This window comes from Branchiostoma floridae, chromosome 3 (assembly GCF_000003815.2).
Source record: "Branchiostoma floridae strain S238N-H82 chromosome 3, Bfl_VNyyK, whole genome shotgun sequence".
Classification (NCBI taxonomy): Eukaryota; Metazoa; Chordata; class Leptocardii; order Amphioxiformes; family Branchiostomatidae; genus Branchiostoma; species Branchiostoma floridae.
The window spans coordinates 14,492,800-14,512,476 of NC_049981.1; the positions used below are offsets into that span (position 1 = coordinate 14,492,800).

The 19,677-nt window shown below is 37.5% G+C and overlaps 1 protein-coding gene across 6 annotated transcripts in view; it reads left to right on the forward strand.

Annotated features, from left to right (window-relative positions):
- The window catches only part of LOC118411332 (endothelial cell-selective adhesion molecule-like), a 24,804-nt gene extending 13,341 nt beyond the window's left edge, over nucleotides 1-11,463 (forward strand). Inside the window, exons 2-10 of one of the 6 annotated variants that reach the window (XM_035813548.1) lie at nucleotides 936-1,268; nucleotides 2,797-3,057; nucleotides 3,788-3,826; nucleotides 4,025-4,066; nucleotides 4,307-4,339; nucleotides 4,924-5,034; nucleotides 6,889-6,974; nucleotides 8,942-9,150; nucleotides 10,351-11,463. In XM_035813548.1, the coding sequence (XP_035669441.1) occupies nucleotides 936-1,268; nucleotides 2,797-3,057; nucleotides 3,788-3,826; nucleotides 4,025-4,066; nucleotides 4,307-4,339; nucleotides 4,924-5,034; nucleotides 6,889-6,974; nucleotides 8,942-9,150; nucleotides 10,351-10,372 (1,136 nt within the window). In that variant the 3' untranslated portion in view covers nucleotides 10,373-11,463. Of the gene's footprint in view, nucleotides 1-935; nucleotides 1,269-2,796; nucleotides 3,058-3,787; nucleotides 3,827-4,024; nucleotides 4,067-4,306; nucleotides 4,340-4,923; nucleotides 5,056-6,888; nucleotides 6,975-8,941; nucleotides 9,151-10,350 lie in introns of all 6 variants that reach the window. The other 5 variants (XM_035813547.1, XM_035813550.1, XM_035813549.1 and 2 more) reach the window with 5 other exon arrangements.
- The last annotated feature ends 8,214 nt before the right edge of the window (nucleotides 11,464-19,677 follow it).

A 19,677-nucleotide genomic window follows, 5' to 3' on the forward strand; every position in this document is an offset into this window, starting at 1 on the left:
AGTTGTTTTTCGCCGTCAAGGGCACGTAAGTGCGTTGGGAATCTAGGGAGTTCAAGAATCCGGCGCTACGGGCATGAATAAAGCCCAGTGAACACATGTTGGATCCTGTCATATGGTTGGAATCACAACTCCGTAGAGAGTATATTGAAGGAGTTGTAAATCACAGCTACTATTAGTATTACTAACGTTACTATTACTAACTATAATTTCTGCCCTTATCATAAATAAGGCTTATGTACTAAGATTTCCAGTCTGCCTTAACACCTCAAACGACCTCAACGACTATAGTGTAAGTACATGGGGCAACAATCTTGTATGGCGCTCAGGATACTTTTGTTTATGCATTTATAGATAAAAAGAATGCAGCAAGTCCTTACTATTTTGTAGTATTTAACAGTTATTTCGAGTCTATATTAATAATCTGCTGGTTTCAAGATCGGAGCAATTTCTGGCCGCCATATAATTTGGAATTCGTCTGTGTTAGTAGACTCTGCATGGAGAAGTTTTCGATACCTTCTTCAGTCCACAGACAACAGTACGTAGGATAAAACTGTAGATTTTGTAATGGATTATGATATATCCATACTAAGTGGTTCATAGCCTATTATATAGCATAGCACAGTTCTATCATAATTTGTCAACTTATAATAGTTGTTTACTCAGTAATTTTCAGCCTCCAATTACTTTGATATTGAAAGTTGAAACCAGCTGCAGCTGACTAACTCCAAATGACTGGTAAATAGTTGAGAACTTGCTCAGTTGCTGTGTTCTTTTTATTTATAAATGTATAAACAATGTATCCAGAGCACCACACAAGGTCGGTGCCCTATGTCACTGCATATAAAAGTCGTTTGAGGTATTTAGGAAGACCCTTAAGAATCTATTAAGAGGATGTATGAAAATAAAAATTATGCTGGTGTAAACTTTTTTTGTAGGTTCAACAGTTGAAGGGGCTAACATCACAGTACAGATGGGACGATCCGCAACCCTGCAGTGTACAGGAATAACCAACGTCTTTAGAGAGTGGCAGCGGCTTGATACGGGTGATACTTGGGTACAGTTGATCACCCTGTACACAGGAGGCAGCACGCCTGATCTTCAGGAGAAAGTGGGTCTGGATACCTTCAACCTGAGAGGCAGATTCACGGCTACAGCTGATGATGACTTCACAGCAACCATCACAAACACACGGGCTAGTGATGATGGGAGGTACCAGTGTGACGGGTCATCATCTGGGGGATCAATTGTTCATACGCTGCTGACATACAGTGAGTAACATTTGTAAAGATATTGCCCCGAGACACAGGTGAGCATGTCCACTGCAAGAAAAAATCTCTAAAGACACAAAAAATTGTCTTGCAGGAACACTGTCATGAAGTTTTCATGCACTTTCCCCCTCAGGACATTTCTCCCTCAGTCTGGACATTACCCAGTCATCCTGCTCATGCATATATGCTTGTGGTACAAATGTGAAGAAACATTATATCATTCTAATTCTAAGGGGCTATTGTTTTTAACTTTTACATCACGTCTTAGTCTATATGTCATTAGCTCTTACTAAATGAAAACTAATGTAGCTGGGCAAAGTAGTTGCCGTCCTCAGTTGGATGACGCCATACTCGTTCAACAGTCATACATGTCCAGTCGGTCCGGATCATTGGTAAATTTATCAACTTAAGTACATCCTATATCTTTTTTGAAATACACAGACATTGGGGGGGTCAAAATTTGTTTAAAGTCTGCTCATTTGCTTATGCAAAGTCAGTAAAACTAAAAGGTTACAAAGGTTTTGCAACATGTGTAAACTTGAAGCAAAATGGTGGAGCTGGCAACATGCATTACTACTAGTAGTACTATATAGTTTGGTGCCAGTAATCCAAGGTAAAAGACTCAGACAAAGCAAAGGTTTATTAGATTCTATGAGAAATCTTGGCGAAACTTTTGTGACTTGAAATAACTTGTTTGATAAATCAGCATAATCTGAGGCCGAAACCTCCATAACATGACAGGGAAACATAAATGATAAAGACCAACAATGTTACAGGGAACTATCCTGATGGGGAAATGACCTGCCACCGTTATGACTTGTTACATCATAGAGTACAGTCATATTTCATATCACGGTTCATGAGATAAATTTTTAGATTGATGCTGCCTACTTATAATCGTTGCTGTGGCGATGGGGTTTTCACAGTGTATATCAAAAATTTGTGCGTAAAAACTTCGGTACAGTAGCAGATTCCCTGGGGACTCGAAAACTTTTTTGCAGATTTAATCTCAAAAGCTTAAAAAAGATGACACAAAATGGAATTAAGTTTCATATTTTTGCATTCTAGAGTACGAGATATATTCTGTTAATATTCCAGGAGTTTTAAAGTGATTTTTAAATGTTTAAAGTTTTCACACACAAAAAAAGGTTGAAATTTGCCTGTGAATCTGCTTGAGCAAAGATGAATTTGTAGAATGGAGAAAAGCTGTTATATTTTACAATACAGAGTATTTTTTTCTTCATGCATTTGCATCAAATTTACTTGTAAGTGATTTTGAATTATTCTGGATATACAAATTAACCTATTCCCAAGGGACCTAATATCAGGGACTTATCAAACCCAAAATTCAGGTAACAGATGGAAAATCATAAAATGGGGTCACATTTTTCTGCCTAAAAATTTCTCACTGCACATTTTCTGACATATTTCAAGACCTTTTTTTTTCACGCGTCGATTTTTAACGCACAGGAAACCCGTTCCCATTGCTTTGTACAGAGCCCAAAAGCCTTCATGTCATTTTTTTCAGACATGGTTTCTGCAAGTATTGAGCCTGCCGGACCTGCAATAGGATACATCGGACGCAATTTTCAGTTCAGATGCGAAGCATTGAACAGCAAACCTACCGCCAGCTTCAATTGGACAAAACAAGGGGATAGCAACTTTGCGGCGACAGGAGCCACCCTGCAGTTCAGTAACCTCAATGTGAATGATTCTGGCACGTACCAGTGTACAGCATACCATGCCTATGACAGTGACACTGCTACTGTGCAGTTGATGGTCACCGAAGGTAAGTGATACTGTAGTGTAGTTATGTAATGATTTTGTTTCACGGGGGATACTTGACAGATCATACAAATATGACGAATGATAATCTTTTAGCTGCATGCAGATTTAGCTTTCTCTTTTCAATAGCTCAAATTGACTGGTTCCATGTGAAGATCTAGTGTCTTATATTAATATGAATAGTATGAGCCCTGACATTTCATTGTCATCTTAGGCTTATGTTGTCAAATGAACTACATTGTGTATTTGTAGCTTTAAAAGATGTTTTTCTTTAACTAGGTTCATGTATCATTGACTAGCTGTGGGCTTGATTTTGATAAAATTATGTTGCATGAAAACAAAATGAGGCATAGGCAAGACTCAGTTTGATCATTTATTGACCCAAAAAGCACATTATGTTAAATGTGTATGTGTTTTGAGCATCTGTGAAGTTCTGTCTTTTAGAATTGTCAGAGTTTCAAATTTTGTTTCAAAAATCTTTCTTGCCCTCCCTCATTTTGGTCTTTGACTGGAGCATTGCCATTCTATGTTGCCATTGACAAGCTGGATATCAAAATTTTTACACTATGATGAATTGTCTTTCTATCCTTCTTGCACATTTCTTCTAAGCCTTGTCTCAATGTCTTCTTCATCACTTTAACTGTTATGCTCACTCATAATGCCTTGGTGTCCCTCACCTTTAACAGCTTTTACAGCAAAACATTAATAATGGAGCCATCTTGTATTATTTCTAGAGCCAGCCACCACTCCCACCTCACAGGGACGAACAGGAGGTATTATATTCTTGATTTATTAAACTGTGTACAAACAAAATACTACCCCACTAAAAGTATGAAATCCTTCAGAAAATGAGTTTTTTGTTGACCAGTTCTTTCAAAGTTCTCTCAAACTCAAAGATTTTCCCAATTATCCTCCTCTTTTGTGTGTACCTATTTTCTGGTAATAGTGTGTTTCTGTTCGTTTGTCCCCAGTTGTCACCTCCGCCCCTATTTCGCATGCATCCAAACCAACAGGTGAAGGCAGGGCATTGTTCACTTTTCACACATACCTCTGCTTAACATCACTCTGTCTGTTATTCTGTGCAATTGTCTGTTGTAGTTCTTGTAGTCTAATCAATTCCTGTGCCAGTAATATATGTACTTACTAGTATGCAGTACCTTCTTTTCCATTGTCTGTTGTAGTTTTTCTTTTAGTTTATTTTTGTGTGCAGTGCATTTACTTACTGGACCTGCCTTTGTTTTGTTTTCTTGTAGGTTCTAATATTGGCACAAATGCCCCGCAAACAGGTGACAACCTTTACTGACTTTAAAACTGCAACTGCTCATTCCTAAAGTGTTCTTCCTCTTAACACTATCTTCTCTGCTAACCACCCCGTTGTTGCTAGACTCTTATTGATTTAGTACTTTCATTTATTGTTTATTTTTTTACTGGTGATAGGGTGCTGGTAGTGGTTGTTCTATGGTCAGATGTATATTGTTTTATGTCACAAATATAGTCATGTGGACTTGTATAGACTAGATATGGTTAATCATTTTGCAAAACAAAGGAAGACATACAGAATTTAATTTGTCTGTCGGATATGCAATGGCAGTAATGTAAGCTACAGATGCATCAAGGTCAAACTCAACTATAATTCTCTTTTTTGCCATCCTGAAGGTTGATAATTGTGAACTTACCAAAACAATGTAGTATCCATTGTGTACATTTTAAAGATTGACCTACGTAATTGAAGCACCAGCTTCAAATCTCAATAACAAATTTTAGTCACAGTTGAAACCTTTTTTCAGGTAAACATATTTTGCATTCTCTGTTCATCAATAGACATTAAATTTTAAGAGCTAAGAACTAACAGAAAGCATTTACACATCAGGAGGACTATCTACAGGCGCTCAAGCCGGTATTGGGATCGGAGTTGCGCTTGGCTGCATAGCTCTGGCAGGAGTTCTGGCTTACTTCTTTGTTGTGAAGCGGAAGCGAGCTGGTAGGGATAAGGATGACGGAGGTAAGGAACAAGGGTTGCCTGATGGTTTGGTTTGAAGTTGAACTAAACTAAACTTCTTTTTTGCTGAAATACTTCCTACTACCACTAATGCCAAGCTTAAGTTGCACTGTTCATGTACATGTACATATTGTTCATGTACATGTAAATGTTCCTGAAATGATATACCACGAAGGCATGGTACTAGAATAGATTTATTTTGTTTGGAAGGGAATGATACACATGCCTGTTACATTTTGTTCATGTGAGCTTATGGAAAACATACCAAGGCTGTGACAGCACAGAACAGTCATCTCAAATGTTATTCTGGGACATTCCAGGGACAGGCAGTATCAATGTGTTTCTTAGAATAGATTAGATACTTCCATGTTGAATTTTATAAGATAACAGTTGTCAGAAATAGGTATATAGTATCACAATGGCAAAATTTCAGAAGCTATTTCGTCCTAGCACTGAGGCCAAAAATTACAAAAGGGCTTAATTTTTAAATTGTAACCTCCCGAAAATAATTTCATCAGGTTGGTAGAATATAGGATATATGAGAATTCTTGTACACAGAACTAGAATTCTCATATATCCTACATGTAAATTGTAACCTGTATTTTTTGGCAGGATCCTTTTCTATATGTTGTGGTACAGTAAGTTTGAACTCATAGAATAGCTGTGTAATTATAAAAAAATATCAGGGCTAATGCATAACATAAATATGTATTGATAAATTATTACTGATTATTCTTAATGTACATGTGCAGTGCTATTATGTCTTGGCATTTCTTTTCAGTGGATAAAACTGTTTTTTGTTCCAATGACTTCTCTTTTACATATTATGCATCTATACCTTTAGATGTAGACTTTGATTTTGCTAATCTAGAAGAAAGAAATTCTCCTCTAATCTTAAGACCTGATGGCACACCTTGCTTCTTAAGGTGTCTCCAGACTGTCCTTGTTTTTCTAATCAGTAATACACTTTATGATTTGATTATGTAAACAGTAATGTAGTTGTAGTGAATTTGCCCTTCCGTTCTTGTATTTGTTATGCCATTTCATTTTCACACTATCTTACACTGTACGTATATACATATTGCAGTCCCGCTAGTATCCTGTAAGTGTTGGATAGGGTACTTATTTAAAAATTTGTAATAGTTGTTTGAAATTGCTAAAGGTAGGCAATTTCAGCATGCATTTTGCCAAAATCTACCTTGAAAAGCCAATCTGCTTACTTGTACAAAACTCAGCCATGTTTGAAAGAAAGCCTTTTATTGTATATTTTGGAGACATTTTACTTGCGGTTATGAAATGCCGAGCCACTGGACGAAATCTTGTAACTGACAGGTACAAAGTGTCCAAATTAGGACCAATGATCACGACTACCATAAGTTCCCAGTTGCTGTTAGCGGTGGTGTGGTTCATGAATAATTTAGTTATCAGTACCTGTCATCCATCATGAAGTGACATCTGACAAATTGTGACAAGATCTTGACTCAAAATATCTGAGTAAGCCTATTTTTTGTTCAATAATTACTGAAGTGATACAGATCTTTGTGATACAGATTGTTGGTCAAATTTATTGCTCATACGTCATATATACAAATTTTGCACTGCCTATCGGTCAAAATGAAGGAAGTTGCATCTTTAAATATCAACAATTTTATGTGATCTCCTCAAGAAATGCATACATATGTATGTTCTTTTTTGTGAGTTTATTGTATTCAAAACAGTTCTCTGGCCTCAAATTGATCAAATTTGAGGTGTCCCATTACACATTTTAGATATGAACATGTTAACACTTCCCTGATATGTTGGCATATGAAAGTTTCCGTATGTTGTATACTATAGTTGAAAGTGGAGGTGAAGATTTTGCCCTCCAAACCCAACCTGGTGGCCACCCTGGAGCACCAGAAAACTTATCTCGACCCCCACCGGTAGGTGTTGTATGTTTTATTTTCATTTTCTAGTTATGTAGCAGTTTTGTAGGAGCATGTTTCAGGATGATATTTCTGTTGTTTTTTGTTTTTTATTTTTTCCAAAGTCATTTGAATTTTGATACAGTCTTTTGGTTATTGTAGCATGCAAAGACAAGTCAAGAGAGAACCATGTAAAGATATGTACTTTCATTGAATCCAGAAGACATTCTAATGGTGCTTGCTTGCACATGTAAGACACCTTTACTATGAATGAAGCATATAGTTTCTTTGATTGACCATAACGAAAGGTCCACTTGTAGATTTTATACTTGTAGAAAATGAGCTTTGTGAAAAGAATTGTTTGTGTCAACACTTGGTGCAATGCTTTTTTCTTTTCTTTTGTAACTCTGGCAAAGTAGTGGAACAACAACGTCGTAAATTTGCATCCTTTGAAACTAACCTTTGCTTGCAGTTCCTTTAATTTGCTTGCACAAGGCCATCTTAGGTCATCTATACTAAATCATTAACCATGAGAGTGCTATATACCTGACCCCAAGTCAACATGTGAGACCTGGTGTAAAATATTCATGATATTGACTTTGGTAGTTCATGTCAGCCATTATGCAATACAAATTTCAAGCTTTTACAGTTCTAACATTATAATGTTGATTTTCTTAAATATTTTTTAGTTTTTACATTTGACTAAATTGTCCTTTATGTCATACAATGCTTTCAGGGGATGAAAGGTATGGCCAGCTCTGAATTACCAGTCAATTTGCATGAATACTTTAGAAGTACAAGAGTTTCTGTTATCGGCTACTGAAAAATTCATCAAGCCAGTCCATTCTCTTATCACAAACAAATCTGCAACACGTATAACGGCATGGTAGATGTTTCTTAGTTCTTCTACAGAACACTGAAAATACTGATTATTTGACAAATTTCAGCTATTTTCCATCTTGTTGATACATGTAGGTTATACTTTACTAGGGAGGCTTACTGATATTACTTACTTTGTAAAGTGTAAGAAATATGCTGCTGTATGGTTTTACTTTTGCATTAGCTCTGCCTAAGGCTTATCTATTGTTACCAAAGGTGAACTGCATTTTTCTCCTTATTGTTTATTATTATCTACTCTCCTAAGCTTTTTTTTTCATTTGCATCTTTGTTCATGTACACTGCAGTTAGTTTTTTCTGGGTACTTGTGAAAGTGAAACCTAAACAGTCTCACTCCGAAGAAAAGTTCCACAAAATAATGTACTGTTTGTTTTTTAGACTCGAAAAAAAGATGCTGAACGAGAAAAACATTCTTTAGACACTGCAGCAAATTTTGATGTTTATCGCACCACTTTAAATCCAGGGGGGACAATATGACAGGGTATTTGGGTTAGCGATTGTATTATTTGTAGTATACCTTGTCAAACCAGTTTGGTGGGGGCCACATCTCAACACATAAATCACAATAGATTAGACTATGGCAAGTGAGCTACTTGTCACAGCATTTGTTTTTGTTGACGCATCTATTGGGTTGCTTTGTACAAATGTATACATCTCTGAATGCAAATCTTGAATTCACTTCTCAATTATCATACTGTACAGAATAAACAGCAGATTTTAATAAAAGTTGAAACCGTAAACATTATTCAAGAATGTACTTGTAATACTGCAGTATTTGAAAATTTTTTTAAGTTAGATTATTGTTGTTCATCATAGCAAACATGGAGTAAGGCCAACCAAAATGTACCTCTTTTTGTCATAATTGGGTAGATAATAATTATGTCCTGTAAATTCATTTTATTTCATGGGGATTTTATTTCATGGTACTATTGGTAGGAGGGATGTTTTTTGTTTGTTTTGTTTTTGGAGCGTTAGTGTTTGGGGGAATTTTTTTTTGTTACAATGGAACTGCATATTTGCTGTGTCATGACTTCTGTGAAAATGAAACTGATGTTTCTCATGATGGGCATTCCTTTTTTATCGAACAGAACGAGCCGGAGGTGATGTACGCGGAACTGGACCTTAAGAACGCCCCCGCTGGCTCACGCAGGCCGTACGTCGCCACCCCTGATGACTCGCCAACCGAATATGCTCAGATCCGCCCCGACAAACCACCGCGATCATCCGTACCCCATACCCTGGGACCTGACAACAAGACAGAATATGCATCCATAAGCAGGCAAAAGCCTGGTAGAAGGTACTGAATGTATGTTTCAAACTCTGGTCACTTCCAATCTGGAAAAGTTCATGTGTCTGGAAAAAAAGTATGTTTAAATTTGCAGAATTCATGCCAAATTGTCACTGTCTTTTCAACTTTACTAGGCAAGGTCCTATTGCTATTTCTTTGAAGTTGTATTATGAATTACGGGATGATTTAGAATAAGTTTTATGTATCAGCAAAAAATTTTGAAAATAAAAACATTCTATTCTTGGTATTGCCAAGGAAACAGTTTGAGCAATTAACTTCCAGTGCATCATCTTTAGAAACTTTCCATATTTTAAGTGACCAATGTTTCCTTACCGCTAGCTGTCTACTGGCTTTGCCCCCCTCCCCCTTGTAACCCATTTGGTGAGCACAAGTTTCAGCACTTCAAACACTACATGATGCTGATAAATTAGTTACACAACTTCTATGTACACCGATAGTGGATTGAACTTCTTTTGAAGATAGAAGGGACATTCTGATAGAAATCAGTTGCCCACAGTTAAGTTAACAAATAGAATATTGAATAGAACATAGATAAAGCTTGTTGATATGGATTGATGTTCAAACTTCAATGGTACAATATACAATTCATATGGGTGATGGCTGGCTGGGCTTATGAACCAAAGACTTACCTGAGTATATGGTGGAGGTTACTGAACCCTAATGGTGACTGGCCCCCAGGGTATGGAGTACAGAAAAACAATAACTGCATTCTCACATTAGTTCTTTATATACTAGTACCTTTTACTGATGCAACCTGGCATCCATCCTATTATACAACATGTACATTCTGTAGCCTTGTTTGTTCCTTTGATCACTTCCCTGCAGAATATTTTGGTACCTAGAAAAGAAATTATCGGCATTTGAATATTCGCTGGCAATATAGGTGTGAGTTCTGATTGGCTCCAGGTAACAGCATGGTAACAAGTTTCAAACAGCAGTCAGAAGTTTGACTCCTGTAACACTTCTTTTGAGAATAGTAGATTCCTAATAGAATGCAGGACCAAAGGACCAAACATTTAAATGGGGACTCGACTATTCTCAGGGAAGCAATCTTTGGAGGGAACCCAAGCTGTAATACTAATAGGATGGATTCCTGGCTACAAGTATAGTGTGTTCTACCCCAAACCCCAAAGTTTTCCTGCTACCTGGTCCCTTGTCATTCAGAAAACGAATCTGCATTTTTTACAGAGATGACCTGCAAGCGGTCTAGAAGGCACCTTGAAATGAAGAAGCCTACCAATGATCCCCCCACTCAAAAAAATCTGTCTTAATCATTAATGTGACAACCAGTGCCTCTTCATATGGGGTCTGAAGACACAAATTGTAGTGTCATGGTCCCAAATAACATTCCATCTGAACGTGACAACTGTTGAAGAGTGGTTTTACTATGACATGAACTGAGTACTGGAATATGCTGAATACAGATTGTAAAAGATGATACATTAATTATGATTGATTACAACCTTAAGGGGTCAAATATAGACAATTGCAAGGCCTGCTGACAAAATAGTATCATAGAACATCCATATAACTTTAACAACTGAAAATAAAATCAGGAGAAATTATTGTGTTGAATAAAACTTTGAAAACCATTTTAGATAGGATGTTGAGTTTAAATCATGAAAATGTTTTGACAACATATGTTGTAACAGAAATAGCCACAGGCCATGTGACAGTTGTGCTGAATGGTGCAGATGTGGAAGTCTGATAACAGGCTGTTGTTTTTCTTATCACTGAATACTAATGAGGTTCATACTGGCTAGGCTAAATGGAAATGTATGCCAACAATCTTATTTTTGAAAGCACTGCCGTTTTGAAAGGATGTAAGTTTAGAATGCCACAATGGCACACACTGAGCAAAATAAGACTAGTCAGTTACTATTATAAGTAGGGTTTATGAGGAAAATAATTATTAAGATTTTTCACATACTCTTAAAGGTGATGACTGGTAAAAATCATTAATATTGCATATCATTTTATTCAGCCATGTGCACTGAAAGTGATCCATTTTTGTAACATTGTTAGAAAATACTAAATCTCTACATAATGGTGGCATATACATGTAATTTGCTCGCCTATTGCATAATGATGTTAAATATGATAGCCTGTTATTTGAAAGTATCACAATCAACATGTCTAAAGTCTTATAGTTTCATCTATAAAACACAACAACAGAACGAAATCAGAATGCAAAAATAATGTGGCAGCTAAAATAATCTCAAGGTTTGGCTTCTTTGGCTGGGTGTTTTTGTAGTTATCAGTTTCTTTTGAAATTGGCAAAGCTAAATGGCACAAAAAAAACTTGAACAGAACTGGATTGACATGTACATGTGTATTATATGCAAGTGTCTACTACTAGTAGGGAAACAGAAATTGAGAATGACTAAGTGAAGAAGAAGATAGTACAGATAGTGGATGGCACAATACCAATATTAAATCATTATTAATATTTGCATGATATTCAAGAAACCAATACATGAAGTTGCCTAATTTCTATGCATTGATGAGGACATGTATATTTTTGTGCTTAAGACAATCACTGTTAATAGTGTACTTTGCTTTATTCTTGATTATAATCATGTTTTCTAATCATAACATGCATGCTGAATTTGCTAAAGGCAATGTTACAGCTAGAGTCTGGCTACTGCTGTGTCGGCTAAGTTGTTGTATATCATTCTTAAATCCAGATAATGTTGTATCATAATCCGTAAATTCTATGTTTGTAAGTCTGCCACTAGCCATTCTACATATAACCTAAAATGCTATTGGTCTCTTGGGCTGTGTTAGACCCAATGACATCATTCCTTTCATCCGCAGTAATTCCTATCTTGTGTAAAGATATATCCCCCTAATTATGCTGCATATTATCATTATATCGAACAGATTTTGAGAGAAATGTAAATAATCTGACCATATTGTAACCAGCATCTGTCATTTTATATAATTGCTTGTACTGAAACTCTTTTCGTGTATTTTTCATATCATGGCTCATGAAATGCATTGAATCTGTCAAAGATTTTATTGCTGACATTGTTTCAATCATGTACATATTTTGCCATTGTAAAGTGAATGCAGTGTGATAGAATGTATTTTGATTTAATTTTTTTTTACTATAGATTTAGTCAATAGGAGACTCATACATGTACATTTCGTATACATCTAATCTGTGGACAAAATCTATCAGTTTACAAGTTAGTGTATGAACATTGTGTAATCGACTGTCTTTACACCGTAACATGTAGATGAATATAAAGTGTAGACTGTAACTGACAGAGTAGTGGGTGTACATAAGTGTGACTGGCACTGGCCTGGTCACACTATGATTTTATGATACGGCGGATTGGCTGAAACAAACAACAGTGGTATAAAATCATAGTGTATCAAAACATTCCATGTGATGTTTTGTAGGGGTGTCATTTTATTTGTGTAATTTGAAGTGAGATTTTGGTTTTGGGAATGTATTTGACCAATGATGATACACTATCAGGTTTGATCATTTAGCCTTAGATGTTATGTTCTACAACTAGTTTGTGACTATTAAATGTACTATACTTAATCCAGAGATAAATGATATTACATACCAAGTTCATTGATTTGTGGTTCTGGGTTTTATATTTGAACATGTGAGTTGCTTTCAGTTTCATGAACTCTGTATTCTGTCCTTGTTTTTAAGTTTTAGAACCCTCTTTTCTTTGTTTTCTTTTCATTTGTGCCTTAGAAAGTTCTCTTACATTTTTAGTCAAATTGTTCAACCTAAGATGTTAGCAATCTTTCATTACTTTTTTTTCCATTACTTTTGTTTGGTAACAACAGATTTTCAAGTGGAATATCCAGAACCTTATGCTGCCTTAAGATTGGTTTAAGAAATTGTGTACATTTACTATGCAATGTGTATAATATTATAATCAACTGTATTTTTAAGTGACATTTTTAGAATAAATGTTTGGTGTAATGTTTCAATGAACATGTGGGTCTTATAGCTATATCCTCCCATAAATTCAGTATTTCTTTTACATTTCAAACCAAGATACTGGAAGGAAATCAGTGCATGATTTATGCATGAAAGCCTTTTTTGGCGATTGAAAAATATCTCTCAGTTATCTATACTTCAGTTGTCATGTAGGATTACCCCCTCTTCCTTTATATTAGGGGTTGACGTTGACCGGTGCATTGAATGATGATCGGTTTTGCCCTAAACATCGTGTCTCGTTCTTTAGATGAGTCTGGAGCCTGCAATTATGTGTAATGTAGGGGAATGTAATTACAACTTACAAATTCGTCCCATCTGTATTCTCCCCATGTACATGTACATCTAGTACGTGGAGATTACTTGCTGCATACAAAAGTGAGAAAACTTTCTACCTGTTAAAAGCACAGTAATGCTTGAGTTGCGTGATCTGACGAAAGCCAAAACAGTCCCAGACACGCACTGTTTGGTGACAATGTGCTCTTAAAGTGTTTATGCAACATAGACTGAAAATCTGCAGAATTTATGTAACAAATTTAAAAGCCATGCACAATGGCCAAATGTAGAACCAAAGTCACAGACAATTGTTTCACTTCCACATGCGTATGTCATAGAAAATGTTTCCGAAAAAGAAAATGACTGAGGCTGTTGGCATTACAACAAAAAACTCAATCATTAACGGAATGCGATGGAGACAAAATCTAGCGCTAGCTATCTTATGCATGCCTTGTTCATTCCTTGCTATCACTGATCTCTGTGTTCGAAGGATGTTTTGTCTTTATTATATTTTCACTGATATAGTTATAACAGTCACTCAAAGAAAAAAGAAGAGCCTCCCTTGAATATCAACCTATCCAAGTCTACCAGCCACACGAAGAATTATTTTTTGCTTCATCGTCCGTGAATGACGATTTCCCCGCCCAATATTTTTCCATGGCGCTTTAAGCCAAACATGACTAACCGTTTTTCAAGATTAGTAGTGGATACATCCTCTATAAACCATCGTCGTTACACGTACATCACCAATTATCCCTACTTAAGGCAGGAAGGTCCCATGTGGCAATGGTTAATGCGACCATCACTTTTATCTCCCACCCGACCCTGGAATCACCCCATGAGTCGGCGGAGACGTCACGTTAATGCACTAATCGTGTTATCATTCCGGCTGTACTGGCAATAATCCGTCTTTTTATTGAGGCCCACTTTTGGGAGGGCTACAAAATTCCAAAGTTTTTACGAGATTCAGTACGTTTATAACTTATTCATTCATTCTATAAACATTGTTTATAAGTTGTGGGACAGTCTTGTAAGTTCCATCATGTCTTTTATGATTACTTACCTTTATTGAACTCCTTACAAGACATAAAGTAAGAAATTTGTGTAAAATTCTACCCTTCATTTAATAAATGTCTATCACAGTTCTGTAATTTTTTTCCAGCGAAAGAAAAGGTCTATCTTGGAAACTCACTAACTGAATTTGTACCCGCACAGCAATGCTCCGTGTTGTATGTTATTAGATTCCATACAACCGTTACATCAATTGGTAGTTGCCCGACGAATGTTCTCATCTATGTAAGTTAAATTGCCGTTTACATGGCGGTTGCTTCCTTGACAAAACCTTGATCTCAATCTTACTCTGATGGCTTCTTAAGCACAAAATCGATAATCTTGATCGAATTAAGGTTCCCAGGATTGCACCATTTCCAGGTACCATCCCCCATGAAGGGGAGATGGACGATTATCTAGTGAAGGCACATCGGTCACATGGTGATTACCTTTTGACCCTAGCGACCTCATAATGCTGCGCCCATGTTAACAGGATTATCGTTTGAAAATTCTTCCGTTATATTTATCATTTCTGCCGTGTGTGTTTGTGTACAATGTATAGGTGCATTAGGTTGCGCTCATTTATGTGGTCATGTTTTGTGACATAGCATATCGACCATAACAATTGGTTGCAGATTATTTGACATTCATCCGGAGTTACTGTACGTATGGTATTGAGCATGCATGACCGACGTTTGACGGGGCACGTAAACGCAGAGTCATTACCGCCCTTTGGAACGGATGAAGTCCGTCATGTTTCACAATGGAGAAGCCAATTGCCAAACGGATGACCGTTAACGGCTGAAATAAACGTTACATTTAAACAATTAAAATGAAGGCAGTTGTAAACTGTATGTGCCATTTGATATATCACAGTGATATATGTCTAATATGAACACTGAAAATGGAAGTATGCATACGAGTCGATAAAGATACAGATAAAGATACAAAAATGTCCCTGTCAAAACATAACGTTATTCCTAAAATATCATGTTTATTTTAGCTTCAGTTCTGATGTATTTGAGCCGGTTAGGCCGTCATATGACAAGTCATTTTGTTCGCGCCGGTCGACATCTATTATTTATATCATCTAATCCCATACGAAAACTTGGTCATATCGGAAACACGCGAGTATGACGTCACCTAGGTGTACAGGTGTGTTTACCTGAAACTGGAACGGAAACAGTACCCGGTACAGGTTTGTACCGTAGCATCCGTGGGGATGTACTAACATTGCCCCAAAACTCAAGTACTCCATATGACACATTTTAATGATGTTACGTGACATTTTGTTGTAAGAAACGTCAGATTGAGATTTAGAAGACGGCCGGAAATGGTACTTCGTACCTGAATGACGTAACGTGCCAGCCTGCACCAGTCACTAGCTTGCTTCCTGGTCGTGTCGTTCTGTTGCATTTTCGTTATTGCTTCCACACTGAAGAACCTACATGTACGCTTAGAGTAGCCCCAGGTGATTAACTGAGTAACCATGAATAGCTATACGATCTAAAGCTGACGTCACATTGTCGTATTTTATCCATAGTGAAACCCTATCATGCTAGCAGGTGAAATTTGGTTTGCTTTTCTTCGACGTTAACTCGGTGCTTGTATACCAACTACTACATCTTTCCTTTCGAAGGATCATCACTGTATTTTTAAGGAACTTGGAACAAAGTTCGTGGCAAAACGTAACAGAAATGAAAACACCTGTTCCGCATGTTATCCCATGTTGGAACAAGAAGTATTTTGTAAAATCCTTTCAATAAAATGTTAACCCCTACTTTTTTATTATCTCAGTCTATGATTATCAAAATCCCACTGATATAGTTTCAGAATATCCCTCTATCCCTCTTTTACACGCTCGCACTCACACACACAGCAAAACGCATCTACCGTTGACTATACATGGCCCTCCTCCATTGTCAAGGTCATAGGTCAAATAATAAATGAAGACAAATCGATCCACTTTGTTCCGTTTTTTAAAAATCGGATTATCGTTAAATCGCCCAGGCACCAGTGGGGGTCAGTCTCTGTATACTGAAGATATCTTCAATAAAGTTCATTCTATCACCGTCTGAAAACGGTTAGATACGTTATCACCTGAGGGGGAGGGCCGGGGTGTTACTCAAAGCCACTTTTCTGTCAACAATGATCGCGGTCAGTTTACACAACAGTGAATATAAACAATGTCTCCGCACTTGTGTGTGCATTTTGTTGGCAAAGATTCAAATGAAGTACCGCTTATGTGAGGAGGAATTCTCTCCGTGGGACAGTTGAAAACGAGGAACAAAATGAATTGTACCATTATGATGTTGTAAAAAGCACTCGACGATAGTTCTTAAGGTTACCTACTATCTCTAGTAGGCGTTATTGCCCGAGGCAAAACAATGCGCATGGCAAAACACAACAGTTTCTAGTCGGTCAGAATCAAGCCCTATTAAAGTATTGTGATGAATCTAGATTTTTCTACACTTCCAAATAATATTCAATTTCGTTATCTGACGACCGAGGAGGATGTCTGATCGTACTGAAAACTACCGTTTGAAACATTAAGAAGGCCAGGGCCATCTCTGTTAAATCTCGATTACAGCCTTAATCTTTCTGAATATTAGAGTGCGAAGTAGAACTGAGGGAAAGATGTTGCACGACTTCTTAGAAAGCTGCATGTGTATGTTTGACTCGTTACTCGGTAATTTGCGTGGGCAGTGAGCGTGAGTGTTTAAAAAGGCTTTCAATTTCACTGGCTATTTTCAGCTCCATACCATGTACCAATCCCACCCTTAACAATTTTGGAAACAAGAGTCGACAATCCCCAAAGTACCACACCTGTTTCTGGTGGGAGACTCAGAGGAAGTTGCCGCTCTGTAATCATTTTATTTTTAGCCTGGCTCAGATACAGCAAAGCTAACTATCTCACTTCCGCCAGATACGACCTACAGCTTTCATGTTGTGCCTAACCCTACCGTTTCACATGGATTCGTGCCAGTCATTGTATCTGCAGTGTTGGTTAAAATGTATAATTGCTAGGACCCATTGTACTGTAGTGTATTGCATCACTGCTATATGACCTGCCTGTATACATACTGGACGATATACGTCATGTTTAAGAGGGATGCTCGTGTTGTCATACCATGTTTGGTCATACATTTTGTAGTTTGACAACGCCCATATAGTTCCGAGATTTGTTACGTCACATCCGCCATCATTTAAATTTAGGGTCGCTGAATCAGAGGTTCCAAAGCTTGGTGTCACTTTCGCATCTAAAGCTGAGTTGATGTCGTCATTATATAACAGATGTAGAAAAATTCAAGTTAAATAGTCGTTTTTAATTCTTCTACTTTGGGTATACCTTTTGGATGATTGCGGCACTTCGCACCTTCCGCTCTGAAGCCCTGGTATTTTTCTTCAACCTTTGTTTCACAATTCCATAATTACTAATGTGCGTTTGACCAAATACACTACTTCTAAACCCTAACAAAAACATCGTGCAAACGGGTGATTAACGTTTTTCCACCTGCTAACCTTTTTAACTGACTGTATATGAGTCTCGAAGGTTTGGGACATTTACTTCCTAAAACGGGTATCAGCCACGACTCCTATCGGTGAAGTGTATAAGTGCATTCAGAATGTTGTTCGAGATTACTGCAGTACCGGTTTACACCGCCTCATGTCGCTATGGAGCCGTGACCAACTTCAGTGTTATCCCTGCTCTGCTTCAAGTAAAAGCTACTCACTTTTCCCGGTTGAAATATGACGAAACATTTTGACCATATTCTAAAGCAAAGTTCTAGCTCTCTTCTCGTATCTTCATCACCAACTGTTTTTCCAAAAAACGTCACATGAAAAGAAATGATCACAATGATTTGACTTTTGGAAGGAATTGATGACCGAAGGATTTTAGTTTCTACCTATGCCCCAAAACTTTAGTTTTGCTCTTTGTTTCTTGGTGTGGTCGCGATCGAGAACGAAAAGGTTATGAACTTCCTAGCCTCCTTCGCAGACTTTTAGAGCGGCGGAGTTTCTTATTTGGGCCGATGAACGCTGATTCGCGATTTTCAACACGGGTAAAGTTGAATCTGAACTCCCTTTACCCGTAGAGAACCCATGTTGAAAATGTACTCCCCAGAACAAATAAAGACGCCAAAAGAAGACTACCCATGTATTGAATTTTCCCGAAGACTAGCCGTTTGTACAAGTTTTTTTTCTTCAGATTTATCCTCTCTAGGTTAGTCTGTGTAACGCAAACTCCGCAATGTACGGCGGGCCTGAGAAGCGCGATTAAATCAGGCTATCTCCAGGTCACCTTCGTCGTGCGGTGGTCGAAAGGTCGCAAAATGACGGCGTTCTTGAGATAGTCGTGTACGTGTCGCACCATCACCAAACCTATCTATCTAACCTATCTTGTTACGGAAACTTTGTCTTAGATCCTTGCTTCTTTCGGTCAGCTCTGTCAGAGCCTGCACGAAAATTGCACGGCAATTGTACGACGTCAAGATCACCGACCCATAATAACACAGACCACAGGTGTTTTCCCATAGCGTAAGCCTTTTCCCAGGGGCACCTTTACCGTAATGCAAGCATCTAAGCCATTTCCTGATCGTATTACTTAACATTCCTCCAGGCGACATCCGTTGCCGTACTAGATCCACTTAAGGCGCCTTGAGACCGTCGCCAAGGGCCAACAACAAGGTTGTGGGAACAAGGAATTTGATCCCGACGTCTTCAAGATAAAACCTTAACTAAAAGGAGATAAGGGGAAAGGATAAGCTGGAGAGCGATAGCAGTTAGAATACAGAGCTCTTACGCTATAACCTTACCGGTGATATGTTATCGGTACTACACACAGAACGTTATAGAAACGAATACATTGATAAACTATGTATACATATTGTTACTTATAATCTTAGATCTCTAATACTGTAAGAGTCCTAAGTGTAGCTTATATGCTTTAACATTTCCCGATGGTTTTTACGTATCATTTTTCTTTATAGCTTTGACGTTTCTTAGCGGAAGTTACAAATAAGTTCAAATCCAAGCGAAGTATATAAAACACGCGGCGGTTCTTTTTAAAGAACTTGTGCTACTACAGACCTTTGCGGTTTAGAATCTAATTATCCCACGTTCCTGTAAACGATCCCCTGGCCTGCGACAATGGTACAAACACCGGATAAAGAGCTTGACTTTGGTTCGTCGGTTCCTTATTGGATCAGTCCATATCGTCT